Source organism: Pogoniulus pusillus, chromosome 24 (assembly GCF_015220805.1).
Source record: "Pogoniulus pusillus isolate bPogPus1 chromosome 24, bPogPus1.pri, whole genome shotgun sequence".
NCBI lineage: Eukaryota > Metazoa > Chordata > Aves > Piciformes > Lybiidae > Pogoniulus > Pogoniulus pusillus.
The window spans coordinates 11,573,355-11,601,008 of NC_087287.1; the positions used below are offsets into that span (position 1 = coordinate 11,573,355).

Here is a 27,654-nt window from a genome sequence, read left to right on the forward strand (position 1 = left end):
ATGTTTTTTGACAGGAGGTGGAGTGGAGGGACAAGAAGGAGTAGTGTTTTTTTAGCAGGCATATGAGAGTTTCAGGTATTTGTGAAACTCCAGAGGGACCACAGGAAGGATAAGTAACTGTGCTAGTTTGAAGCTAGCTAGAATGTTTTGGTGAGAAGAACTAGATTACAGGCTGTGAAAGGAAAACAGTGGTGATGTCTACTTCCCTCACAGCCTTGCTGAGAGGTATAGGAACAAGAAATAAAAACATAGATAACCACTCTCACTGGGGCTGCTGGCTGAGCTGTGTCTTACTCTCTAACCTCACCCTCCATTTGGGACTAATCCACTTTGCTTCCTAACCTCCTGGCCGAACCTCCATTCTTCCTTGGGACTGGGTTAAGGTTGAGAGGGGTCGGGGGAAGGTGAAGGGGCAGTAGAGAGCCCCTGCTGGGGACTTGGTTTCTAGGAGGGAAGTTGTGTTTCTGTATTACCATTTTACCTTGTACATTTCTGTATGTATGTACTGTAAATATCTGCTTGTATATTGTGCTAGCTGTAAATATAAGCTTCATTTATATTTCCAGAGCTGGCTGAGGTGATTTCTAAAGTGTGGGAGGGCAGGGAACACCCAAACCATCACAGTAACTTAAAGGAGGGTGGGGGCAGGGGACTAAGGCCCAAAACCAAGTACAGCAGCAAGCAGGTAATGTTCACTTCAGCAGGATCTGACCTCCCGGTTAGCAATTGCTCATGCCTCTGTGTGATGGAGCTGATGTCATCAAATCATAGATATAACAGCATACAATTAGAAAAATAACTCCAGAACACAGCCAGACTCATAATGCTGACTTCTGACTAGAAGTCTAGTTTGGACTGCCTGCAGAATATCTGTGCCACCTACTCCATGTCACCAAAACTATTCAATGTTTCCTGCCCCTCTGGCATGTATAGAATACAGCTTCAGACATTCTGCCTACACCATGATGTCACCAAAACCATTAAACATTTCCCACCCCTCTGGTGTGCATGGAGTACAGCTCCAGATGGAGTGCTCTGTCTGTCCTCACAATTTCTGTACTGTGTTCCCAGATGAATTGCAGGCCCACACTTTCAAAAAAAATCTCTGACTTTCTTTGTCCAGAAAGAGTTCTGTGGATAATCCAATCGGAATCTGACCATTCAGTTGATGTTTTTATGACTGTCTGATTGTTTTTCTCCTGCTTATCTCCAGGGAATCAATCTGTCTGGAGGGCAGCGCCAACGTATCAGTGTGGCAAGAGCACTTTACCAGCAGACAAATGTTGTGTTCCTGGTGAGTAGGTGCCATTATGTTCATGGTCCAAACAGAAGTGCAAGATGCCAGCATTTGGCATAGTACATGGGTAACACACAGAGATGATTGTGCTTCACTGAGCTAAGCCAAATGTGCCCTGTTTATTTTATATCTGTTGTTAGCTAGCCTGCAGATAGGGAATATTTTATAATGCTACAGCCAGGTATTAGGATACCAGTTGAAATGCTGATGCTTCCTCTCTCAGTCTGTTGACATCTGATTCTGACCCTTGTGTTTATCTTTGATACTTAGAAATTCAGTAGTCCTGCTGTATTAATGGAATTCCTGAGATGTCTCAGAACTGAAATTAATGTTGTCCTGTGTCTGGGGTGTTTCCTTTCTTCAACATATTCAGCTATCTTCCCATCCTGAAATGCTTGTTTATATCCTGTCCTAGCTTCAACAGAAGTGCTATAGAAAAAGGAGTGAGAGCAGGCTCTGAAAAGTTAGTAGGTGGGAAAACAGGTGTATCCTACACATCCCAGTAGTGAGCTTGCTGGCTGTCCAGTTTAGGATTTCCTTCTTACACTTCATTTTCAAGGTGCTTTGAATGCAGCTGTTAATGGCAGTGAGACATGAGTCACATAGGATTAGAAGAGCTGTGAACATCAGAGGTCATCCATTAAAGTCTTTGAGGTTACTTAGACCTTTTCCTGTAATTAGGGGGGACCAATATGTGCTTCCTTCACGTGTAGAGCATTTCCTGGAAATGTGTAGAATGGAAGAGAGTAGAGAAAAGTTGAGCCATGTGCTGCAAGTCAGCAGATCCAGCATTGAGTTCTACCTTGGTTTTGTCATTTTGTGCAGGGCACTCAGCAGTCTGATAGTAAAAGATTCCCTTGTAATTTGCTGATGTGAAAGCACCTATGAATACACTTCTTTTCCTAGGCAGTAATCTTGTAACAATAATCAGGACTACTATACATTAGTGTTTGCAAAGACTTCTTTTAAGACTGATTTTCTATACAACTGCTTTTGAAAATTGTGTCTCACGAGACAGGGAACTACTAGAGAGAGTCCAGTGGAGGCTATGAGGATGATTGAGAATGAGTATTTCTCTTATGAGGAAGGGCTGGAAGACATGGGGTTGTTGAGCCTGGAGAAGACTGAGAGCAGATCTTGTTAATGTTTACAAGTATCTGAAGCTTGGGTGTCAAGAAGAAAGGGTCAGGCTCTTTTCAGTGGGGCCCTGTGATGAGGAGAAATAGATACAAACTGGAATAGAAAAAGTTCCACCTCAACAGGAAAAGCTTCTTTGTTATGAGGGTGATGGAGCCCTGGAGCAGGCTGGCTGGGGAGGTTGTGGAGCCTCCTTCTCTGGAGGCTTTCAAAGCCACCCTGGACCATGTTTCTATGTAACCCGATCTAGGTGAATCTGTACTATCAGGAGAGCTGGACTAGACAATCTCCAGAGGTCCCTTTCAACCCCCACCATTCTGTGATTCTCTGACAAGAACACATCTCATTGTCAATAGTCCCCTGTGTTCTCTAAATTCATGATCACTGCAGATACAAAAAAAGGGTCGTGTGATAATTCATTACATATTTTATTGATTCACTTAGCATATTTTGTTTGTTGTATGTTGGAGTAGTCCTGTAGCATGAACAGGTTCGGGGTTTAGGTGTCTTGTAGTCAGGTCGTCATCATGTGGTGAGTGAACAGCCTCGCCTGACTCCACACTGCAATGTCCTGTTCTGTCAGCTGGCATCCACAGCTCACAGAGCTGCAGCATTGCATAGGAGGTGGCTGTGCGCAGACTCAGCGCTCAGGACAGCGTTAGGTCTGTGCCAGATCAGAAGAATGCAGCAGTGAAGTTGACAACTCTCAGCCTTGCTCAGTGAGCAAAGGGCACACACAATTTTAAGAATAAATTCTGTATTGCAGTCAGCAGTTGCTGTATTTCAAAAGCACTTTTTAAGTGCCCTGTTTCAATGCTCTGGTATATTAGAATTTTGGTGGTGATTTATCTTACAGCTGACAGCAGATACTTTCGATTTTGCAGGTACATTAAAGCAGCAATGCTAAAGTAACACGGTCACAATATACATTGTTGCAAAACTGAGAGGAATAAAAGGTGAAGGATATTTTCTAGAGCATTCACCTGTTTTCTTACACCCCATCATATCTAATTAGCATCAGTGATGTCACTCAGAGAGCAGATCTGATTCAAATTCAGTCCTACTTTGTCAGCAGATTTCTGAAGAAAGCAAAAACCATAGTAGTATGAAATAACAATGCCAAATAAATTATACTACCAGTATGATTAGTGCAAGCAACAATATCAGATTTATTATTCCATATAAATAGGATTAGTTAAACATGTCCCCCAAAAGGTGATACAGATTAGTTTGTGCCTAAATTGATTGCATATAATTCACGGATTCAGTAAGTTAATCTAGGTTGTAAATCAAGCATCTAAGCAGAGTCATCAGACTAATCAATATTTTTCCTTTTGTGATTTGTTGTTAATAGTTTTGATTTATGGATTTAAAAAAAACAATCCCTCAACCAGAAGGCAGTTCTGTAGAAGGGAAAGAAAACAGTGCTCTGTGTCACTGTTCTGGGAGCAGTTATATAACATATGCCACAGATACGCATTGCTGCGTTGTCTTGAGCCTGACAGCCACAGTGGGCTGCAGTTATGCCAGCTGTGAAATACATCTGGGGAGATGAGCAGCTCCCAGAAGCCTTATGAAATCAGGGTTTACACACAGCCAACGTTGCCCTATGTCTGAATACTCACTGCAGAAAGACAGTTTGAGGTTTGTTGGTGTATTTAAGAAAACCATTCCTCAGAACAATTTTGACCTTCTTACGGTATCTTTTGCTTGTTTGCATTGATCTAACTGGTTTTTACCTGTACTGAAACCTGTTTGCTTAAATCCTGTAAGTGCTGGCTCCAAAATCTGACCTCTTTCCTGTGTGACAGGATGATCCATTTTCTGCCCTGGATATCCACTTAAGTGACCACCTCATGCAAGAAGGGATCCTGAAAATGCTACGGGAAGACAAGCGGACCATTGTGCTAGTAACTCACAAGCTGCAGTACTTGCCTCATGCTGACTGGGTAAGAAAGCTCTTCCAGATATTTTTTCAGGTGGCCCAAAGCAAATGCTTCACCTTTTCCAGCAAGTGATGATTTGGTGAGAAGAGACAAAATGAAGACATTTTGAAAATTAGCCAGTGAGTTTTAGGTTCCATAATGTTGGGATTCCCATCCTAGAATGTGTAAGTAGGCTGGATTTTCCTAGAGCTGAAACCAGGCTGCATTCAAGCTATATGGAGTATCCAGTAATATTATATGGGAAACTGTTGCTCTTTTTTTTTAACCTCAAAAAACAACAAAGTGTTTGAATAACATATTGGCCTCTGCTGGAAGGTTACTAGGAATTTGTCTCTGCTGTCACAGAGAGAGGTTCATCCCGGGGTCCAGAGGGGGACTCCCTTATCTATGTTTGTGTTGTTCTTCTCCATCTCAGCAGGCCTGTGGGTGCAGTGGCCATCACCATTCTTTTTCACCACCTGGCATCTAGTTCTTCTCACCAAAATGTCCCATCTGGGCTCAAACTAACACAACTTTATCCCAAATTGCTTAAATCTAGTGGACTGCCAGCAAAGGAATGGAGGGCTTCCCACTGCAAAATATCTTGTAAACTTTGTTAAGCTTACAAAGCAAGTTAAGAAAATCCTCACTATAATAGCACAGTGACTCCCATGGGAAAACCAGTTTGATTTAAATACTCTTCACTCCTCTTTAAGAATTCTGTTTACATGACAAAGCATCCAGTTCTGGAGCCCCTATTACAAGAGGGATGTGGAGATGCTGGAGCATGTTGAGAGAAGGGCCACGAGGATGCTCAAAGGGTCAGAGCACTTCTCCTGTGAGGACAGACAGTTGGGGCTGTTCAGTCTGGAGAAGAGGAGGCTCCCAGGTGACCTTCTTGTGGCCTTTCAGTATCTGAAAGGGGCCTACAAAAAAGCTGGGGAGGGACTTTTTAGGTTATCAGGGACTAGGGGGGATGGAGCAAAGCTGGAGGTGGGGAAATTCAGACTGAATGTGAGGAGGAAGTTGGTGAGCATGAGAGTGGTGAGAGGCTGGAATGGGTTACCCAGGGAGGTGGATGAGGCCCCATGGCTGGAGGTGTTTAAGGCCAGGCTGGATGAGGCTGTGGCCAGCCTGATCTAGGGTAGGGTGTCCCTGCCCATGGCAGGGGGGATGGAACTAGATGATCCCTGTGGTCCCTTCCAACCCTGACTGATTCTATGATTCTAAGTGTGTAAGGCCAGGCTGGATGAGGCTGTGGCCAGCCTGATCTAGGGTAAGGTGTCCCTGCCCATGGCAGAGGGGTTGGAACTAGATGATCCTTGTGGTCCCTTCCAACCCTGACTGATTCTATTCTATTCTATGAAAAAGGTGTGTTTCTGCATGTTGAGGGGCATGGAAATAAAAGAACAGTATTTTCTTATGGTTAGTACGTTATGTAAACTGATAAAATACTAACAAATGTGTAGGATTCAGTTGCTTGCTTAGATTTCTTTGTTATATCTTGTAGTTTACAGGAAAAAAATGAAGGTATGCTGTCTGTAACAGTTTGCAATTGCAAGTGTCAAAGATGAAGCAAATCAAGTAGGAAATTGAGATTTGGGGGTTTGGATTCTTTGTTCATTTGGGGGTTTTGTTTTGTTGTTTGGGGTTTTTCAGTTCATTGATTCATACTGGCCTTGCACTTAGTTCTCCTGCAGTTATCCAGCTACAACATCAGAGGTTGTCTTGCCCTCGAGGATTGATGCAGTTATGCCTCCTAGCAGAACTCCTTTCATTTGCAACCTGCACAGGCTGTATATCATCAGTTACTCCCTCTCAAGAAACAGTCATATGTCAGCTGCTTTCTGTTCTTCCTATTGTCCTGCTATAAAGTTGCAGACAGGCATTAATCTTGTTCTGATCATGTTGTTGTGGGCAGCATTTGTCCTTTATGTCTGCTGTGACTTTAATTCTTAAACTGTTCTTTTCAACACAGTTCTGGTTTTCCCTTAGTGTCTCTCAGGATACAGGAATTTTCTGCCTTCTTCCCCTCCATCTTTGAGGTCCATCTTAACTTCCTCTGTTTCAGTTCTTATGTATTTGCAATTTTGAGCATAGACAGCCTTGAATCAATGTAATCTTTATCATTTCCTTTTTGAATAGCAGACCCATTTGTAGGCCTTCATGTTTTATGAGGCAGTCTATGAGAATTATTTTATTTCTGTTATCTTCTAATTGAGTTTCAGTAATGCCTTCTGAAATACATTGTTTCAAAGAGCCTGTAGGACATGAAGGATTTATATTAATTAAATCTATAATTTAAAAATACTAAGAAACAGCTTGGGGGGGGTCCTAAGCACAGACCTCATTAAGCCTTAGCAAGTTGTACACAATGGAGTGCAGCAGGGATTTTTCTTTTATTAAGGCATTTTAAATAAAAATATAACTTGAAGGATATGTGATGCCCTTCCTAGATCTTTGTAACCAAATGCTCAGAAGAATTAAAGATCTAGACCAATTACAGGTTCCCTAATTAAATTGATCACAAGCAGAGTCTTGCTTGCTTTATTTTTTCCCTTTCCTCTGGTGTCAATTCTTAGCAGTTCATCTCCTGCTCATGGACATTTCTGAGTTTCCAGGGAGAAAGAAAAATAAATACTTCATTAAGTATTTTCTAATGATGTCACAAGTTCACAATCCACACGCCTCATTTTCCATTTCTCCTCATTAGATCTGAAGTGAAGGTAGTTCTACTGGGTGTAATGTAGTTACATGGGTATAAACCAGAAACCACACCCTTTAGACTGCCTTACATAGAAATTTTTTCTAGCTGTCCACCGTTTGTGCTTTTAAAAGCTTTAGAGTTGCAGATTCCCTAGCTTTTCCTTGTGGAGTTCATGCTACCACACAGACGGTAAAGCCAGCATGCTTGTATCTAATTGCCTGACTGAGGGCAAAACATGCTGCGCACAGTGTGTCGCTAAAAGCCTTTTCCTTTTAGGAGGTAAGAGAACTCTAATATCTTATCTTGCTAATGACTTGTAGTAAGGAAGAGTAATGCATTTTTCTGTCTGCTGACAAGCACCCTATTCTCCTCCTTTATTAGCTAAAAGAGCCTTCCTTTCTGAAAGCCTGAATTGCAGAAAGTTTCTGGTGCTTGCAGCATCTTGTGTAAAAGAGGTGGAGTCGAGATAAATTCACTGTCTTCTTAGAAAACAGATTTATTCTCAGAAACATGATGGATTTAAGAAAAGAGAAAATACTGTCCAGGTTCAACAATGTATAGCTTTAAAATAAAGAGAGATGCCTGGCTATTTATCTCACCACTTCTGTTTCCAACTTTCTAGATAATCGCGATGAAAGATGGCAACATCCAGAGAGAAGGAACACTCAAGGACATTCAGAAATCAGAGACTGAACTCTTTGAACACTGGAAGACGTTAATGAATCGACAAGACCAAGAGCTGGAGAAGGTTTTTGATTGGCAGGGCAATTAACATTTGCAAAAAATGACTTCTTTCTTCCTTAGGTTGAAAGCAATAGCAAGGATTGAGGAGCTGTGTGTGATTTCTGACTTGCTATTACTGTAGTATTACCACTATCATTATTATTTATCTATTAAGATAAATTTTTTCACCTGGACTTATTATATTTCCCTGATAGTGTTGCCTCTGATCTATCCTTGACAGGAAGGTCTATGAAAATATTCTTGTCTGAAGTCTATGCAATTGGGCTGTTTCAGGGAGAGCGTTGGTAATGTGCAACACTGACAGCTGCTTCTATAAATATGCCTCCATTTTCTCAGATTTTCAGATGTGTTTATATCAAGCTCTCTTAATAATTAACACATTTTATAACACAGTATGATGAGATATTGATCTTAGTTCTTATTGATTCAAAGATACTTGTTTGAGCTAAGACTCCAAGAGGGTTGGGGTTAGCAACATGAAATTAATGTCAGGAATCTAATTCACATCCATTGATTATACACAGAGGTAGCAAATCAATCACTTATGACTGCCTGCTCTAATATTCTCACTTTTATTTTTCACTGATGTTCTGGTTGGAAACAAATTTTGCCACAGCCCAGACAGTAATAGAGTAATGATTTGGTTGAAAACATGTCAACTGTCTTTCTTTTAGGAAACTATTATTGAAAGTAAAACTGTTTTGGAAAGAACGAATCTTCGACGGACTATGTACTCCCGTGAAGCTCTGCTGAAAGATGATGAAGAGGATGAAGGTAAAAGGGCAACCTCTGAGCACAGTGCCACTACATTACTGTTCACAGTTAAATTAGAATGGATTCACGTAATTCATATTGGCAAGAGAAGTGATTAATAATTTTCCAGTGTGTCATGATATGTAAGAGTGCTATTTCCATTGGTTTTACCTCTGGACTACAGTGATTGCAAGCATTCAGCAGTCACAGCTTCCTCACAACTTTGGAAGCTTTTCGTTATACTTGAGCATGATTTGATAATGACAGAGGCATAATAGTGAATAATTGACACTGGGTGTTTTATGGTTTTGTGTAAGTGAAAACTGCAACCAATTTTTATCAATGCAGTACTTGCAAATTGAAAAAAACATGATTGAAGACATTTATCACCAAGTGCTAAAGGGTTTTGCATCTTTTAAGCATGCATGACTACTTTCTTTTGCAGGTGACTATGTGCATGCTTGAGCAGGTAATTGCACCTTACAGCCATGTCATGCATGGTACACTTCGCTGAGCTGCTGCTAACCAGACCCTGTGAAAGCTGTGTACAAGTCAGTGTGGCTGTACTTTTTTTTTTCCTTGCATGTTGCAGAAGAAGTAACAGAAAGTGATGATGAAGACAACCTGTCTTCAGTGCTGCATCAGAGAGCAAAGATGCCCTGGAGAGCCTGTGGCAAGTACCTCAGTGCAGCAGGAATCCTCCTTCTGCCACTGCTGGTGCTGTCCCAGCTGCTGAAGCACACAGTAATGGTGGCCATCGACTACTGCCTGGCGTGCTGGACCTCAGATGCCATTTCTGGGAAGGTGGAGCTAGAGCTGAAAAACTGCTCTCACTGTGAGGAGGTAAGCAATGTCCTTCACCTTTCTCTTTTGATTTAATCCGTGGCAATCTCCCATTGTCAACCTCTGCTCCAAGATTTGTATGCAATGCACTGTACTTCCACCAGTAGAGCAGTTCCAGAGTATTGAAAGTTAACCCTTTTTGGAGTACACAGTTTAATAAAACTAACAGTTTACTGTGGTGTTCATCTCCTTCTGCTAGGTTTGCTGCATTTTCATCATCTAGCTGATATGCCTAAACTTTGTTCTGTAATGGGATTTTGATATCATAGTTTATTCATTTTTTCCTGTACTGTTGCATTCTCTGCAATCAGGGCTTACAGCTTTTGTAATGTACTGGAGAGACAGATTAGTTTTGGTTTGTTTTATTTTTATCAACAAGTATGCTTTTTTTGCTTGATTTTTGTATGAATTCCACAAGGAGTTGGCCACAGCATTATTCAGCAGAGTACTCTCTGTATATGTACATACAGAGCAGTAGTGGAGGGATTTTGTTAGAACTGGGATTGTTTTGTTTCTCAAGATTTAGTGCCTACAAATAATGCACATGAATGTTGGGAAGGGCATGTACGATTTCACTGGAGTCATGCTTTCATCTCTAAAAGATGCTTTATTGATTGTAGGTTTGCCTGCAAAATCAGTATTTTGAAATAAGAACTGTTATTTTATTTTCATGAAAGAAACAGACAAAACAAAGCCATAAGAAATGCCTTGAAGATGTTTTTTTTCTTTTCAAATGAAATTATCCAATGTATCTTTCTAGAGTTTTTTCAATTATTTTAAATTTCTGATTAATCTCCTCTTTTCATGCAAACATTCTTCTCTCCAAAGGATAATAACCTGTGGTTTAAGATGGCTGAAAATCATTGGCTGTTCAGTTTAGGGAGGAAAAAGAATTTGTTCCTTACACTTTTTTTTATCCCAGTTTTGTATTTGTGTTTCTGCAATAAATTTTAAACATTTGCAGTGAGCATTTTTGTTATTCTTTCTTTGTTTCTTAGGATTTCAACCATTCTGCATATTCAAAAGTTTTCAGTGTTCTCTGCTGTCTTGGGATTGTATTATGTCTTGTCACATCAATAGCAGTGGAGTGGACTGGCTTGAAAGTCACCAAAAAGCTACACTCTTCTTTACTAAATAAAATCATTTTGGCTCCAATGAGGTACTCCTTCAATTCTGCTGTAAATAGTGCTGCAGTCATTTTGTGTTCCTTACTCCAAGGCAGTCTTCTAAGCACAGTTTCCATTCAGAAGCGACTGTGAATCACATTGGTTTTAGTATGTCATTGAAAGTCACCAGAAATCAAACTACTGCTCAGCTTCTGAGAATGCCATCCAGGCTGCTCCAGTTCCTGGACACTGGTCAAATAAATAATTTGCTTGCAACGTAAGAGATTTACTTTCTTGCCTATTTAATTTCTCTTTGCTGCTTTTAATTAGGGAGAATATAAATTATTCATCAATACATTGTAGGGCTCCTTCATAATCCATCATAATCTTAATCACTGTAAAGATTTGCTGTCAGGCAGCCTGTGATAATAATCTTAGACAAATGTCATCAGTGGCGTCATTAGAGTACAGAGGGATGCAGATAGTGGTAAAGGCTTTGGTTGTCCTGCCTATGTTTTCTTTCTAATACATGAAAAGAGAGCTGTAGCTTGGTTCAAACCTGCAGGTGGTACTTACCATTAGGGAAAATGCCTTGTTATTTTTAAGCTATCCATATGTAGTCTTGTGGGGCGCATTAAGAAGTGTGGCCAGCAGGTCAAGGTTCTCCTTGACCTCTACTTTGTCATGATGAGGCCACACCAGGAGATTATGTCCAGTTCTAAGGTCCCCGGTTTTAGACTAGGAACTACTGGAGAGGGTCCAACAGAGGGCCATGAAGATGATGAGGGTACTAGAGCATCTCTCTTGTGAGGAGAGGCTGAGAAACCTGGGGCTGTTTAGCCTGGAAAAGAGCAGACTGAGAGGTGATCTTGTCCATGCATATGAGGGACAGGGGTCAAGAGGATGGGGCTGAGCTCTTTTCAGTAGTGCCCAGTGTTAGGACAAGGGGCAACAAGAACAAACTAGAACACATTAGGTTTCACTTAAATGTGAGGGAAGACTGTGAGGGTGCCAGAGTACTGGACTGGACTAGACTGCCCAGAGAGGTTGTGGAATCTTTGGAGGCATGCAAAACCCACCTGGGTTTGTGTGCAACTTGGTCTAGGGGAACCTGCTTTAGCTAGGGGGTTGAACTAGATGATCTCCAGAGGTCCCTTCCAACCTCCACCGTTCTGTGAAACCTAAGGTTCAACATGACTTAAGGAACAATTACAGAGCAATGATGGAGCTTTTAATTTGCATGTGCAGATGTAAAGGAAAGGGCTTTTGCTGTGTTATTCCAACAGCTGTTCTTAGTTCTACATTTCTGTTCCCAGAAAAGTGCATTGGCTTTCTTTGCAGTTTTAGTGAATTGAAGAGGCCTCAAACTGCAAATCTGAAAGGATTTTTTTAATGTAATCATGTGATTTGCATAGCTTAGGCAGCAGAGGGAGCTGAGGCCACGCTTGCAGCTGTTGCTTTATGTTCAAGATGTAAGATGGCCGCTTTATTGGAAAGCCATAGTTAGGGAGAAATGAGACTGCTTACTGTGGGAGCCAATTTATTTCTATCTGTGATTGAGTACCTAGCTTAAGGAAGATGGGAGAAAAAGAAATGTCAAACCATTCCAATATCAGCATTGTAATCTTGCCCATTCCTTGTTTTGCTGCAGGTTTTTTGAAACAACACCTCTGGGAAGTATACTGAACAGATTTTCAGCTGACTGCAATACCATTGACCAGGTACTCGATAAATACCTTCAACCTTCCAAGTTATCCTATCTTTCTCAAACTGAAAGACTGCAGTTTTACTTACTGTTGACTCAGTTAAATTAAGTTAGTGATGATGTACACATTTGACTACTATATCAATTTGTATTGTGGTTTTTCTAGGTTAGGAAATCTGCATTTTAAACGCACAGTGTAAAACCCAACATTTATTTAAGATGCCCTGTACAGAAAGGGGAAGTGAAATTAGATCAGCAATGATATCCCCAAGTTAAAAAGATGTACTTTTTCAAAAAGTGGGTAAACATATTACCTCAACACATGAGCACTTGAAGTGAGAAAAATCAAAGTCTATTGCCCAAAACAAATGACTGAAATTCAAATTAGCAGTATTTACCCCAGAGTACACTGCCAGTTCATAGGACCGACTCAGATACCGAAATCCACTACTGCATGCTGTCTGTGATCCTCTGACCTGAGGATTGTGGTCCACAGTGCAAATGTGAAGCATCCCTACAGAAATCCCTTCAGACTTTTCCAGAACCCAGCAGCCAACTCAAAGGCAGACCTGTATCCTAGTACTTCAAATCCTCAAAAATTTTTCCTTGTGTAAGTGGGAGAAAACAAAATGATACTGTTTTAAACCTGTGAAGCTATGAAAGATTGTGTGTGCTTATTATTCTTTATACAGCACATTCCAGCCACCCTGGAGTGCTTGAGTCGCTCCACTTTGCTGTGTGTGTCTGCTCTTGCTGTCATCTCGTACGTCACTCCGATGTTCCTCATCGCCCTGGTTCCCCTCGCAATCATGTGTTACTTCATCCAGAAGTACTTCCGAGTCGCATCACGGTAAGAGCACAAACCAATATCATTCTGCAGTAGAAACATCTCCTGCAGTGCATGACTGCATTGCAGAATAACAATGCTGGTGAACTTCATGTTTAAATTTGGTCCTGCCAAAACCCCTCTGGAAGTGACTGAAAGTCACTGTAGTGAAAATGTGTCCTTGCACAAGTGCCTTCCTCTCCAGCTTTTCAAGCAGACCTTCTGGGAAGTCTTTGTCCCTGATCAAAGATTCTTAGAGTTCACATGACACAAAAAAAACCCAACTGAATTCTGTACTACTCAAAGGCTGCATGATGGGCATGTCCAAGAAAATGTGGAGACAGAAAAGGAAAGCCAATGTCTGCCTATGCAAGTGGAAGAAGTGATCTTTGAAGTCAGGGAGAGGATGGAGAATGCAATATAACCATGGTGATACTGCTGTCCATTATGAATCAAACAAGCATCCTCTCTTGTTCTGGTCATCTTTTAGTTTTTTTTCACAAGTTGAAAACTTTGAGCCAAGTCTGTGATTTTTCTCTTCTCGAGTCACACAGCTTCCCTGCCCATGGAGCTCAAGAAGCCTCTGCAGTAATGCTACATTTATCCCTTCATGTATGCATGGATCAAAAGGGAGCCTGCTACCAATTGACTTCCTGCTGGAAGCAACTGAGACTAAATAGAATTGCACCCCACATGTGCTTCAACTATTTGATGACTGGATGTGAAATTGAGAAGCATAACCTAATGATGAGTGTGGGCTCCCATTTACTGAGTGTATGTATGAGCTCAGTGAGAAGTCATGCATCATCTGGGGACAGAGAGCGGAGAGAGAGGAATTTGCTTTTTGCCTTCTGCTCAACTCATGCTCTTAATTGTTGTATCCCATTAAATTTATATTCAGTATAGGGCCAGAAGAGTGTTTAAATGAACATTGAGCATGAGAAATAGGAACATATGAAAATTAAGGCAAGGCTGTGAAGGGAAAAGACCCATTCAGAGCTTCAGCACTGATAGTATTTATTCAAATTTCAAAAGAATAATCCTTGTGTGTTCTTTGTTCCCTGCCTCACAGTCTGTCTGAATGTATACATAATTATTGTGGTGATATTTCCTTCCATTTCCTAGGCTTGTTTCAAGCAAATAACTGCACAACAAAATTCTTTTCATAACCCCCTCCAGGGACCTGCAGCAGCTGGATGACAGCACTCAGCTACCATTACTCTCCCACTTTTCAGAGACTGTTGAAGGTCTCACCACCATCCGAGCCTTCAGGTACAGTATTTTAAGAAACATGTGCTACCTCACTTGTGAATATCTAGCTCTGAATCGGTTCTGCAATTGTGCAGTTAGAAGTAGTGGTTATTTGGATCACCTGGAAAATCCATAATCTCCAAAACCTTGGTAAGGAGGAGCTCCAAAATACTGAAGAACTGTGTGAGAGTTCTGCGTGCAAAGGAGTTGCTGTGCAATGAGCTAACGCGTGTCATCTGCACTGCACTAACTCTCCATGCACTTGCACACAGCCTGAAAAACACTTGTGGGGAAATGTGATTTAAGAAGCTAAATTAGCTTGCAATTGCTGCAGCATGCAGTGTGGCAGACTGTGCTTGGAAAGTTTCCATGAAACTAATATACACTAACTTGTTATGCTGGAGCAATCTGTGTATGAGTCCATGTCCTGGTAAGGTAAACCATGCATATGCTAGTGGCTTCAGAGGCTACAGTAGCACCCAAAGATATTTTTCAGGTAGCTAGCTAAAAACGTGGCTGTTGATACTGATTTTGGAAATGCACAAGCTGGAGAATCTTTCATCACCTGTTTTGATCTATTTTTCCATTCACATACACTCCTGGGTGCATCCCAGGAATACCCAATGCCATGCCTGCACTGCGTGCTCTGCTACAAAAATGGCAGTCACGCTGACACCAGCAGAGGTACTGGTACAAGCACTGCTGAGCCTACCACTGCCTTCCCTGCACTGGTGCTATTCTTGTCACTTAAACGTGCTCAACTGGCTTCCACACCTATCTCATCTAGATACTAGCACATTTTGTTGGTTAATTATTACTGTTACAGTAATGATAACATCTATTTCTTCTAAGCTATAGTTTTTATTTTATAATGGAAGTAATGCACAAAGTTAACTGTTCTTAAACGATTCTAAATAAGATATGAATAGCTCAAAGAAAATAACTTCAGATTTTTTTCTTTCTTGGACTGAAGAGAGCTTCCTGAAGAGTGGTAGAAGAGCATAGCATTTTCCATTAATAATTCCTGCTATTGAATATTTAATTTGTTACGTGCCAGCAGTGTTCTCTAGTTTGTAGCCATGTCTGTCTTTAGCTTTAAGGAAATGAAATTTCTCTTTTAATTGTTGCTTTTACATTTACCCACATAATTCAACTTCATCAAAAGTATTTCTAGCTGCATATTGTATCGGGTACTGGCACAGTGACATTTAGCTAGTGTTTTCAGCCTTTTGGAGCATTCTCTCTTGATTCTTCCTGTCACATCAAAATGAACACTGCTGTCAAAGTATTGTTTGGTACCTCCTGTTGCTGAAATTCTGCAGTCATTGCTGTGTGGCTGACCCAAAGAGCTATGTGTGCTCAGTAAGTTCTGTATTCCATCTGCCTGCAGCCTCCCACATCAGCTGGTAACCTGGCTATTTTTAGGACTGTGTAGCTTTTCAGCTGCCTAACATATTAGTAGCTGTGGAGTTCAGATTTGCTAGCTTGAGTATCCCTAAAAATAACACTAATTCAGGAATCCAGTCATTCAGTTAGGAGGTGCTAGTTATTCCTGGTGTGTCCCTTCCTTTGGTAGCTCTCCATCCTGCACCTATTCAGAATGCCCAAGGAAAGAAATGTGCAAGAAAATCCAGCAGGAGATCAGAAAGACAGCTACTGTGGCAGATATAAATAAACCTTCACAGCAGATGCCCTGCTGTCCGGCACCTCAGATGCTATTGGTATTAAGTAACCAGTAAAATGTATGTGTGAAGGCTTATCCAAAGACTGGTCTGTATTCTGAAAGGCCTGGTCATCTGGGGACTGTTCTGAAGAGAAATTCTGATATGCTGACTTTGAGGAACAGCCGCTGCAGGCTACGCAAACACCAACACGCTTGGAGCTAGCCCAGGCGGTGCTCTGTCACATGCAGCAGACATGGCTCTCATGCCTTGGCATACTGGCTAAGCTGGGAACAGCTAAACTACTATTTTCTTACCCTCAAATCATACAGGATCTATGTGGAGTTGTAACTTCATTATACTGTACTCCAAAGAAAGATTCACTCTACAGTGAATGAATCTGAAAGCTTCTCAGAGCTATGTATTTCATACTTAAAACATTGTCCTCTCTTTCTTTGAGATGAGTATAAGGAGGGATGAGTTTATAAATAAGTAGTGCGTGTTGCAGTCATAGTAGCTAAGGATATGAATGAGGCCAAGTTTGTTAAACTTGCTAATGTAATAGAGGGGAGAAAAGGGCAAGCTTTGGGTGCTTAAACTAGAACTTCAGGCCTTCCAGCTTCTGTTACTACCCTGAAAAAAGCTTTTGTGCCAAACTTCTATCTTATTATTAGACATAATTATCACTCCTATGCAAATAAATACACCCGAGGAGACTTGCATGCTTTGCAAGATGCTGATCTAAATAAAAGTAGCAGGGCATCATCTGTATCTGCTGAACTTGAGGCAGAATTAATTCACTGATGCAGCTGTTCCCATGAGTGGGTGCAGATCCTCTGTAATAAACTGTAAACAGACCTATTCGCCATTAATCTTTGTATTCTGTGGCTAATTCATTTGGAAGGAATGAAGCTCTTTCCAGTCTGTTACTTATTGTTGCACCATGTGCTTGGACTTCTGTTTTCCAGTGTGTTCCTGTTGTTTAGCAGTAAGGACAAACACCTTTGTGTAATGCTGGAGTTACCATGGCTGGAGGTACTTTGAGCTGATGCTTCATAACTTATTACAATTTCTAGGCGCTGCAGTGATACAAAGTTTAAAACTTGTGCTTGTATGATTGAGAAGAGGAACTTCATTCTGCTCTATTTCTGCTGCCTGTCACCAGTACATGCATGTGCTTCTCTTTTTTTCCCTCCCAGGTATGAAGCCAAATTTCGACAGAAGCTTCTTGAATACACAGACTCCAACAACATTGCTTCCCTCTTCCTTACAGCTGCCAATCGCTGGCTGGAAGTCCGCATGGCAAGTACATTCATTTTGTATATATGCAAGGAGTTTCTTTGACTTCAAGCAGTCTGATGAGGCATCCAGCAGTTACCCTGCCTCATCTGGGTTTTCAAACTGAACTTTTACCCTTTCCATCTATATTTCTGTATCTGTAATGGAACCTGTGCCCAACCCACCCTGGAAAATGTGAATGGAGTATGAATTTCCCCTGTAGCCTGCAGCTGTTTCTCCAAGACAAGAATAGTTGTCATAGGTCACTGACTCCTCTGTGTGTGAAGAGTGATCAGAGCTGGTTGAGTTGTGCCGCCAGACAGGCTGCCTTTGTTGGGACCATCTTAGTCAGTGTTAGCAGCTCTTTGCCTTGTGGCTTCCCCAGGAATATTTCAACATCTTGGAAGCTTTCTTACTAAGCAGAAGGATGTTGATAGGTGTATGTCTGGTTTGGGTTAATATGAAGAATGTGTAAAGTATTCAGGTGCCTGTTTCCTTAGTGTGCTCACCAGGTGGCCTGGCAAGAGAATTACTTATTAAAAATAACTCCTTCAGAAGAAAATCAAGGATAGTTGTCATGTGGATGGTGATATTTGTGTCAGACTTTGTTAGATACAGGTGTAGAAATGCTGCAGTGGCATCACAGGCTCCCTTAATGTATAGTTAGCTCTCCTCACACTTTATATTTCCATTACAGACTCCATTTTAGATGATACTTTTTGCTACTTAAATTCAGGCATCTCATGACTTACAGTGTTATTGCCATTTTATATGTTCAGTCCTAGAGACCACCATATGTTCCTAATTGTGATCAATGCCTAGATCACTCAGTAGTACAAACATAAGACAAGTGATACTTGCACCATTTGTTTTCCAGTCTGTCACATAATTTTATACAAAGATTTCTCTGTGGGAAGTCAAATCAGTAATGATATGAAGTAGCAAAAGCTTCTTATGGAGGGACACAGTCCAACTAATAGATATATATTGTACAAGGACAGCTTGTTGAAACAAATGTGATGGTAGCCACCCAGCAGCAACAGCAGACCTCCCAGCAGTTCGTCGTCAGCCAGAGAGGATCACATGAGCATTTCCCTCCTACCCTAGGTACAGCAGCTGCATGGTTTCAGCCACCTCCATTACACACTTAAAATAGCTGTGTTGGCTCATCCAAAAGATTAGGAGTGTTGGTACAACTCTTCCTGTGTGCAACAGCATCTCCAAACAGCACATCTGCACTAAAGGCAGTAAGAAAGGGTTCCTAGGCAGGGTCTGTATGGAGTTATGTTGGTGTTTTCTGCCTGCATTTCAAACTGTGCAATGGATTTCTTGTTTGGTATGCAAAGTTTTGAGACTGTTTCAATCATTCGTAAACTTGTAGTGATGGAGCTTATTCATATTCCTTCAGGAGTACATTGGAGCATGTGTGGTACTCATAGCAGCTGTTACTTCTATTACCAGTTGCCTGTATAGTAAACTCTCTTCAGGACTTGTAGGCTTGGGACTAACATATGCACTTATGGTAAGAATCTCAGGACCCTTTTTGTCTCTCCCAAACATCCTTTTGTAATTCTTTAGGGCACAAAGATGAAGAGGAAGATCAAAGGTGTCTGTACATCTATAGTGGGTACTGTTACATCACTGAAACCATGTGTTACCTTCAGTTCACTATCAGTGCTTGATGTATTTGAGTGTGTGCTTTCTTCAGTTTTCACATAAAATACCCATAGAAGTGTTAGCTCAAATGTCAACAAAACATGCCAAGTTGCATATTTTTTAATCTTGTCTTCCACTGTGAAGAAGAATTTCTTTTTTTTAGTGCATAAATTGTAATTATGCCCCACTACATCATTCTAGACTGTCAAACCTTACGTTACCAAGATGCCTTTTCACCTGCCTTTACTGCTCCCCTTCATTTTTCCTGTTCGTGTAGATCAGGTCTCCATAGTACCAAAGTATCACTACACTGCAGTTAGGAATTCAAGCTTTAGACATTGCCATCACTCTGTGTACCACCCAGCTCAGTCAGAACTTCAGCTTATTATGGCTGGACGAGTGTAACTGTGAAGGAATACAAACTGCATGCTGGTCAAATGTTGCAAACTGATAAAAATCTGGAATTTAGTAGTGTGTTTACTTTACATCAGGTGTCTAACTATCTGAATTGGATGGTTCGTAACCTGGCTGACATGGAGATCCAGCTGGGTGCAGTGAAAAGAATCAATGGCCTTCTCAAAACAGAAGCTGAAAATTACGAAGGGCTCCTTTGTAAGTGCAGTTTTGTGCAGCACGCAGAAAGAGCTTGCTGAAATTTTAATGATTTTGCAATGTATTAACATGAAAAACATAGTAAATCACTTAATGACCTAATCAATTTATTATGAGAGGGTTGATGTGTATTTTTTTCCAATTCTCCTGGTACAGCTTCCTCACAGATTCCCCAGAACTGGCCAGACAGAGGGGAAATCCAAATTCAGAACCTCAGTGTCCGATATGACAGCAACTTAAAGCCAGTGCTAAAACACGTCAATGCCCACATCTCCCCAGGACAGAAGGTAAAGAACTGCAGGGATTCTGAGAAGCTCTTTAGACTAGCACATCATACAAATCACACAGCTGAAAAAACATCCTGCAGTGCATGCTGATTTGCAGAATTTGTACTTTAAAAGTGTAATGCACTGGAGTCTATGGGTTTCTTAGTTTGGTGTGTTCAGGCATATGTTAGAGTGAGCAGTTACAACTACGCACTATTTCTCTGTCAGTGCCATGCTGCCAGCACACAGTGCCAGAAGAAGTAACAGTGTCTCCTTACTATGTTAGACCATCATTCCCACGTGGCTCTGTTGCCTTTTTTCCCATCACTTCTTTTCTGCTTCATTGTCTCTTTTCTCTCTGTTGTTTTCTCTTTAGTCCTTTTTGTCTGTGTCTGTCCTGTTAAACTAGGACACCTCTGGATCTTAAGTTTGCCAGCACTGTTTTGCAGCACTGGCTAGACCACTTTCCACTTCTCCATGTCATTCTCCTGTTGTTCCTGTATACAGGACATTGATCAGACCTCTAAAGACAGAGTGACCTTGGGGACTTTGTTATGGCCAGCTCAGTTCCTCCATCCGTTCATCTTAAGTGTCAAATGCTGACATTGTCCCCTTCTGTTCGTTTGATGTTCATCTTCTTTCTGTATCACAGATTGGGATCTGTGGACGAACAGGCAGTGGAAAATCCTCCTTTTCTCTTGCATTTTTTAGAATGGTTGACACTTTTGAAGGTAAGGTTATGCCTTTTCATGTTGGTCAAGCTTAGAACATGCTTTGGTAGTCCTTAGCAGCAGCTCTGAAGTGTAGTTCTTGAGTCCTGTTTAAACATGCTATCATCTGTCACCTAACAGCTGTGCCATTGATATGCCAGATCAATAAAAATTCTGCTTCACAGAAGTAGAAGTTCTTTTGTGCTGTTAAATTATAATGGTAGAAGCAAACCATGAAAGGGGAAGATGTTAAAAAGTGCAGTGAAGGATACTCACATAAGGCATGGATAGGACCCACTGGGCCCAGAAAACCCAGCAGCTGGGGATTGCAGTTTGGCTTGCTGCCTTGGAATTTCCTGCCATAATTCCTGCTACGTGTGCCATGTCATGGAGTATCTTCCTCTGCATTTCAAAAAATGTTAGCATCAGTTTCCAGCCACGTTGCCCACAGGACCCTTATGCAGAGCCAGACAGCTGTACTTGGAGATAAAATTTCCAGGTGCTTAATACTAATTTGACTTTCTGAAATGCTTGTTTTCCCTGGTAACTAGTCCCTGATTGAAGTAACCTTTTCTCTTGTTGTTTGATAGATGTTTCCAATGGTCAGGCAGATAAGTACTGTGTCTAATTATTTATAAAATATTATAGGTACTCTTTGTATTTTTTCCATTTAAGGCTTAGTCTCAAGATGGTTGTGCTAGCTGCTTAACCAAAAGTTCTTCCAATAATGAAGGCGGGGATATGCAGTTCAAGGCCTGTTCCCGCAAGCTGAAAGCGAGCCATGGCATTGCAGCAGTGGTGTGTCACAATAAAAGGCTAGCAGACTGTCCATTTTCTTTTGAATAGGAAGGATTATCATTGATGGTATAGATATTGCTAAGCTCCCCTTACAGACGTTGAGATCCAGGCTGTCAATCATTCTCCAAGATCCTATTTTATTCAGCGGAACAATCCGGTAAGCATTAAGCACCAGCAATAAAAGCCATACAGTGACTGATATGCCTTTAGCTACGATAATGATACCATGGCATGACTTTTCCAGAAGTGCTGATAGCACACCACTTCCTGTCTCCTCATTGGGAGCAGATGGGATCACTGCCCCTGTTTAAAAATGAGTGTTGATTTGAACTGATGCTGTTCACAGATTTTTTTTTCTTCAGAGCTTTATCTAGTAAAACATGAGAATTTCTTTAGTTGTAACAAAATTACTCCTAAAACCATTAAAGATATCTGCAAAACAGAAAAAAAAATTATTTTTTGCTCAACTGAAGGAGTCAAGTTTTGTTCTTAATCACATTGGTGTAAATGTTGACTGTTGGATATAGAGCAGAATAAGATCTTTAGCATATCATTCTGATTATTTGCAAGTTTGCTTCTAAGCACACTAAAAGAAGAAATGCATTACAGAAGTTGATATTGACTGATATTCTTGAATTACACATAACTAGGTTTAACTTGGACCCTGAGAAGAAGTGCACTGACAGCATGCTGTGGGAAGCATTGGAAATAGCACAGCTCAAGCACGTGGTGAAAGCACTCCCTGGGGGCCTAGGTAATAAAACTTCTTTCTTGAGAAGATAACTGCCAGTGTTCATGGTGCTCCTGTTTCATAGTTACTATTTAATAAAAAGGCAGTTCCTGAAAAAAAGGGCTTTCTAGGTTTATGAGGAGTGACCAGAAGTGCTCACTGCAGGCAAAGGTCCTACATCCATCAAACTGCCTTACCAAATTGTCCCTGTGGAGCAGAATCCTGCTCCTACTCAAATCAGCAGTAAAATTCTTATTTCTGTATGTCTTCATTGTGAAGTGTTGAGGTTTACAGGTCCTAAAGTGTCAACAAGTCAGTATTACCTAGAGTATGTTCTTTTGTATTTTCCAATATTCATGTCCAAGAAAAAACCCAAAAGGTACATTACACACTGCCTTAGGGTAAAGAAATGATGGATGTCACTGTGAGGGGGAGATGCAGTACCTTAGACAGCACCTTTTCCAGAGAAACTCATTCTTAAACATCCTTAGCTATTTTCATGTCTAATATATATATATTAAGAACATCATGGACCAGAAGTGCTGGTTGTTTTGAACAGTGGAAATAAATAGGCAAAATTAGGTCACCAGCAGCTGTAGATCTAGGAAATGTTACTTTGAAAATCTTTATGCTGAAAGAAAGATGTTTTCCAAGTATATACTCTACTCTGACCTGACCCTCTCAGACACACACATGTACACCCATAGATACCTTTTGTTCTGTATCATTTCTAGATGCTATAGTCACAGAAGGAGGTGAAAATTTTAGCCAGGGCCAAAGACAGCTGTTCTGCTTAGCAAGGGCTTTTGTGCGGAAGACAAGCATCTTCATCATGGATGAAGCCACAGCATCTATTGACATGGCAACAGTGAGTTTGGAATGTTTCTGATTTCTTGGGGTTTTGGGGGAGGGAGACAGACACAACACACAACTGCTAATATGCAAACCAAAAGGTGGAAAGCAGTTTTATCTGCTTTGTAAAACATTTACACTATATTTAGTGCAGGTGCGTTTACAAGTCTGGGTAGTTCTCACCAATCTAAAGAGCTTTTTCCTAGGGGATTAATAGTAACTCCAGCACTGCTTGCATTAGGAAAATGAAGCATGTTATTTTCATCAGCAGTTTGATTTTCTAAAGTAAACAAAGCTTTGAAAGGTCAGCCAGGCTGGCCACTGGAAGGTAAATTGGCAAGCAGACAGATTTCCCCAGCATAGTAGACAGGACAAGTCAAGAAGTTAGAAGGGTTGAAAACAAGCCTGAAATTGCTAGACAGAGGTTAAACTATACAATATGTGCACTAATTGGATTTTAGCCAAAGAGAACAGTACATTATCAGGATATTTTTTCCTCTGATAAGTGATGAGAAATGTTTTAGTCTTGAGGATTTTTTCTGTGACTAAACAATATAATTAGATGAGCTAACAGTTTTTAGTTCTGTAAACTGTTAATGTGTTGGGTGTCAGAAAGGTTGGGAATTAGAGTGTAAGTAGTCCAATTAAAATGCATTTTGAATTTTGACACACTGAGGGTGTAGTTCCTCCCTTGAGATACATCTCTAAAGAACAAGAGCAAATAAAAGTATCTGTGCTAGTGACATTTCTAGGCAGACTTTGGTACACATCATGTTGCCTAAATAGTAAAGGATGAGTACTTGTTGAGTGAGAACTATGTATGTTAAGATCATCTTAAATATCATCTCCACTGTTAAATATGCCAGGTACAGCACACTCCCTTACTTATCTCTGCCACCCCTTGGTGTTAGATGTCCTCAGTGTCCTAGGACATTCCTGGGCTTCCAGCAGGGTGCCAGCATGTGGGCAGCCTGGCAGAATCCCGAATTCACATTTGATTTCCTCACTGTACAACTGAGGTCAGGACAGATGGGGTTTGGAGAACCAGGGCATACAGATCTTGTTTGTGCTGAAGCCCGGAGATAGTGGGGGTGGCAAGAGCTAGCAGGACTAGCAAGATCAGACTCTGGCTTCATTCTGACGTGTAGTTAACTTTTCATTTCTGCAACAAAGAATCAATAAAAGCATGGAGTAAGCAACGTCTACTTAATCCTTCTTAGTGTCTGTGTGTCTGTCATGTAACTTGTGTTGTCTGAAAATCAACAAATACTTGTCTTTACATAGGAGAACATTCTGCAGAAGGTAGTCATGACTGCATTTGCTGACCGTACAGTGGTTACGATAGCTGTAAGTACCGTCTCTGCTGTCATTCAGATGCAAACAAGAATCAGAAATGCCACATTTATCAATACTGGCAGGATCTGACTATGCTAATTTGATTACTTTTTAAAGCAGTGTTTAAACGTGAGCTTTCTTTTCCATTTTAAACTACATATTTAAATATATATCAGCTTCTTAAATTCTTAAACCTTTAAATACTGCTTATTTAAATACATAACAGCTTTCTAAATGTGCCATGTGATGATGCTAGGTCACATTGTCTGTAAAGGCATGTAATCTAAGTACACTTTTTGTTACCCATTTTAGGCTCATTTAAAGTACAGTATGACTGCTGTGAAATGTTAAGTTTCATCAAGCTACAATAATCACTGAACTAATGACAAGTCAAATTGTATATTGTTTCTGCCACTGGATAAAGAGGCAGATAAAATGATGTTTCAGAATTTAAATAAGACTCTTACTAACTTAAATATTCCATCCCTGTTGACAGTGACTGAATTTAAATTTGCATATTCTTGAAGTCATTATATAAAGATCTTGAATATCTACTAAAAAAAAGCTTATGAAAGAGCTTGGGTTGGAACCAAAGCAGCTAGCTCAACAGATATGCCAAAAGCAATACAAACCTTGCAGTGCTCTGTTTTTTTAAAACCTTTGTTTCAGAGAGATGAAATAAAATCATCATGCTTTTAAGATTTAAACATTAAATACAACTCAAGAAATATATGCTTAGGAATCTTACACCATCTTTTTATTTTCATCTAGCAGATGTGTAATAGAAAGCCCAATTTATCTTAAAATATCTGTTTGGCAAAGGTATCACAAACATAAAATGTCCTGATTTCTCTGCCTAAAAATTCAGAATTGCACTTCATCTTGCATTTATCTATCTTTTCTAGTCTGTCTGTGGATATGACAGGAAAATTCAGTGGTCTTTCTTAGTTTTAAACTGCATTTGGTCCATATTATCACATAGGTTACTTTACCAGGATGGCAGCACTGATTGTGTTAGCCTGAAAGGTATCAGACACTAAGGGCAGCAAATACAACTGGAAAGTGATATTTCAGTCCCCTCCCCCTGCCTGAGGACTGGATGAATGCCACAGGAGGACTGTATCTGAGATGAGACTTGTAGATGCCATCAGCAATTACATTATGGAACATCTGGAAGGGAAGGCACAGAAGGAAATACTGTTTTGATACTGATGTTGCCCAAGATATCACTAGGATCCTTACGGTGACTGTATAACAGGGACCGCAGTATTCCGAGATGAAATATTCCTGCTGGGATGCAGTTACATTCAACTTTTAAATGTGGAATCCTGCAAAAAAAGAGGTGGCTTGTTAAAAGCAGAACCCAAAAATAAACACAGGGGGGAAAAAAGGCTGAAAGAGGAAGTGAGGAAAATTGAATCTGACAAGGATTGTGCAAATTGCTGAAGGTCTGTGTTCAAAAATCCCAGAGCCAATGTGTGCTATGTGTTAGGAAAGGTTTGGGTAAAGAGAAATAAGCTGGTATGGCTAAACAACAGAAAATATTATTAGAAACATACAGGCATTCTTGTAAAAGCTGAACTCTTATCCAAAAAAGCAGAAATTATCCTAAGTTCTGGTGTGTTACACGTGAAAGTGCGCTGAGGCAGTCACCCCCACCAAAAAATGAATCCCTGTGATCAGTACATGAAAGAAATGCTCAGGAAAAATTATGGCATTGCAGAAAAGCTAAATTAATTCTTTTCAGTATTCACTGTGGGGAGCAAAATGGGGATGTTTCTTTCTACTAAAATAATCATATCTTAGGGCTTAATAGGAAAAGGATCAAGAATGCAAAAGAAACCATTGCATAAGCCAGGCATACCTTGAATGCTGTGCATAGTTCCAGCCTCTTCAGCTCCATAATGACATGTTACACTGAAAAGTGCCAAGAGGCACAAGGATGATCTGAGATGTGAAAATGCCTCATAAGGGGAGCAGCTGAATAGACCAGGCTTCTGCCTGGAAAAAGGACAATGTAAGGACATGTGAGAGTAGTCTGCAAAATCATTAAGAGGCTTCAGATGAAGCTCTGAGCAGCAAGACCCAGGGCATGCAGAAGGCAGTATACGTTCATGCAGTGGGGAGCAGACCTAGAAAAATCTTTTCCAAAGGATGTGAATGCAAAACATAACTGAAAGCTTAAGAGAAGACATGGTCACAGTCTTAGTAGAGAGATCTATTCCGTTTCACAAGCAGACAAGACTGCACCAGGCTCAGGAACTCCCCCGATCCCTGATGTGGTCCAGAACTCAGAGAGTACTTGCATGGAGTACCACACTCACATGCCCTGTTCCAACTCTTCTTGGCTACCTTCTTGTGGCAAGACATGCTGGCAAGTCAACAGGCTAGAGACATCATACTCTGTCTCCATGTTTATTGGCATCATTCACACTAAATTAGGATAAGTAGCCTCAATTAAACTTGAACTCCTTGGGAAAATTAATTTCTGGAAGTCTGTCTTTTTCTGCCTGAAAGTGTATTTGACAGATACACTGACCTGGCCTTCTGTTTGTTTTTCAGCACCGTGTGCACACCATCCTCAATTCAGATTTGGTTATTGTAATGAAGAGAGGGGTTATTTTGGAATATGACAAGCCTGAGGTTCTGCTAGAACAAGAAGACAGTGTCTTTGCTTCTTTTGTACAAGCAGATAAGTAATAAAAGTAAAGCATTTTAAAATACAATTGTATTACTTTCTAAAACTGTAAAATACCTGTAAATAAATGCTATTTCGTAAGAAAATGAGATTTTCCTTTTTTTAATAAAATGAGCCATTTTTCTCCATCTGAAGCATTAATGAATTATCCCAGTACTTGCCTTTTTTGTATACTACTACCCTTCCTTTTATTTGCTGCCAAAGAACCATGAAGCATGGTTAAACTACATGGGTGAACTATGACAGGACACACATCAAAGAAACACAGCCAGCATGGAGTTTTGATGTAACTCTTCCAACTTCTCCTGTCATTTTACTAACATGTTATTTTCTAAGTATCACAGCCCTACTGTAGATAATACTCATGATTTAATAAATGCAGAAAGAAGAACAATATACCAAAGGTATTTCTCAAAAGCTTGTATATCTTTTAAACATATGACTCTGTAAAGCTTTAATATCTAAATATAAAACCTATAAAACTTAGTGTGGTTTATTGATAGTGCCTGTGTCTCTTGTCTCTCCTTAAAACCTTTTAGAAGTTAATCACAAGTTGGTTCCTTCAGTCTTTTTTAGGCTGCCTCACCTCTACAACCACTGCACCATATCATACTGATTCCAGACTGGGAAGAAATGAAGAAGTAGGCTGTGACAGAGTATCAGTGTTTAATGCACACTGTTTGCAGACCCGTACAGATGTACCAATTTATCTGGAAATCATACTTCCAAATCTAGTAAATAAACCATACTAAACCTTTCCCTGA

General features: G+C 40.5%; 1 protein-coding gene across 1 annotated transcript in view; it reads left to right on the forward strand.

The window, feature by feature from the left end:
• The window catches only part of ABCC8 (ATP binding cassette subfamily C member 8), a 71,885-nt gene extending 44,236 nt beyond the window's left edge, over positions 1 to 27,649 (forward strand). The window contains exons 21-39 of the mRNA XM_064163610.1: positions 1,214 to 1,294; positions 4,246 to 4,383; positions 7,689 to 7,814; positions 8,485 to 8,584; positions 9,156 to 9,406; positions 10,405 to 10,565; positions 12,164 to 12,233; positions 12,910 to 13,067; positions 14,223 to 14,315; positions 17,155 to 17,257; positions 18,642 to 18,755; positions 19,381 to 19,501; positions 19,658 to 19,788; positions 20,420 to 20,498; positions 21,324 to 21,432; positions 21,926 to 22,029; positions 22,740 to 22,873; positions 24,142 to 24,204; positions 26,755 to 27,649. Coding sequence (XP_064019680.1) covers positions 1,214 to 1,294; positions 4,246 to 4,383; positions 7,689 to 7,814; positions 8,485 to 8,584; positions 9,156 to 9,406; positions 10,405 to 10,565; positions 12,164 to 12,233; positions 12,910 to 13,067; positions 14,223 to 14,315; positions 17,155 to 17,257; positions 18,642 to 18,755; positions 19,381 to 19,501; positions 19,658 to 19,788; positions 20,420 to 20,498; positions 21,324 to 21,432; positions 21,926 to 22,029; positions 22,740 to 22,873; positions 24,142 to 24,204; positions 26,755 to 26,892 — 2,274 coding nt within the window. The 3' untranslated portion in view covers positions 26,893 to 27,649. The remainder of the gene's footprint in view (positions 1 to 1,213; positions 1,295 to 4,245; positions 4,384 to 7,688; positions 7,815 to 8,484; positions 8,585 to 9,155; positions 9,407 to 10,404; positions 10,566 to 12,163; positions 12,234 to 12,909; positions 13,068 to 14,222; positions 14,316 to 17,154; positions 17,258 to 18,641; positions 18,756 to 19,380; positions 19,502 to 19,657; positions 19,789 to 20,419; positions 20,499 to 21,323; positions 21,433 to 21,925; positions 22,030 to 22,739; positions 22,874 to 24,141; positions 24,205 to 26,754) is intronic.
• The last annotated feature ends 5 nt before the right edge of the window (positions 27,650 to 27,654 follow it).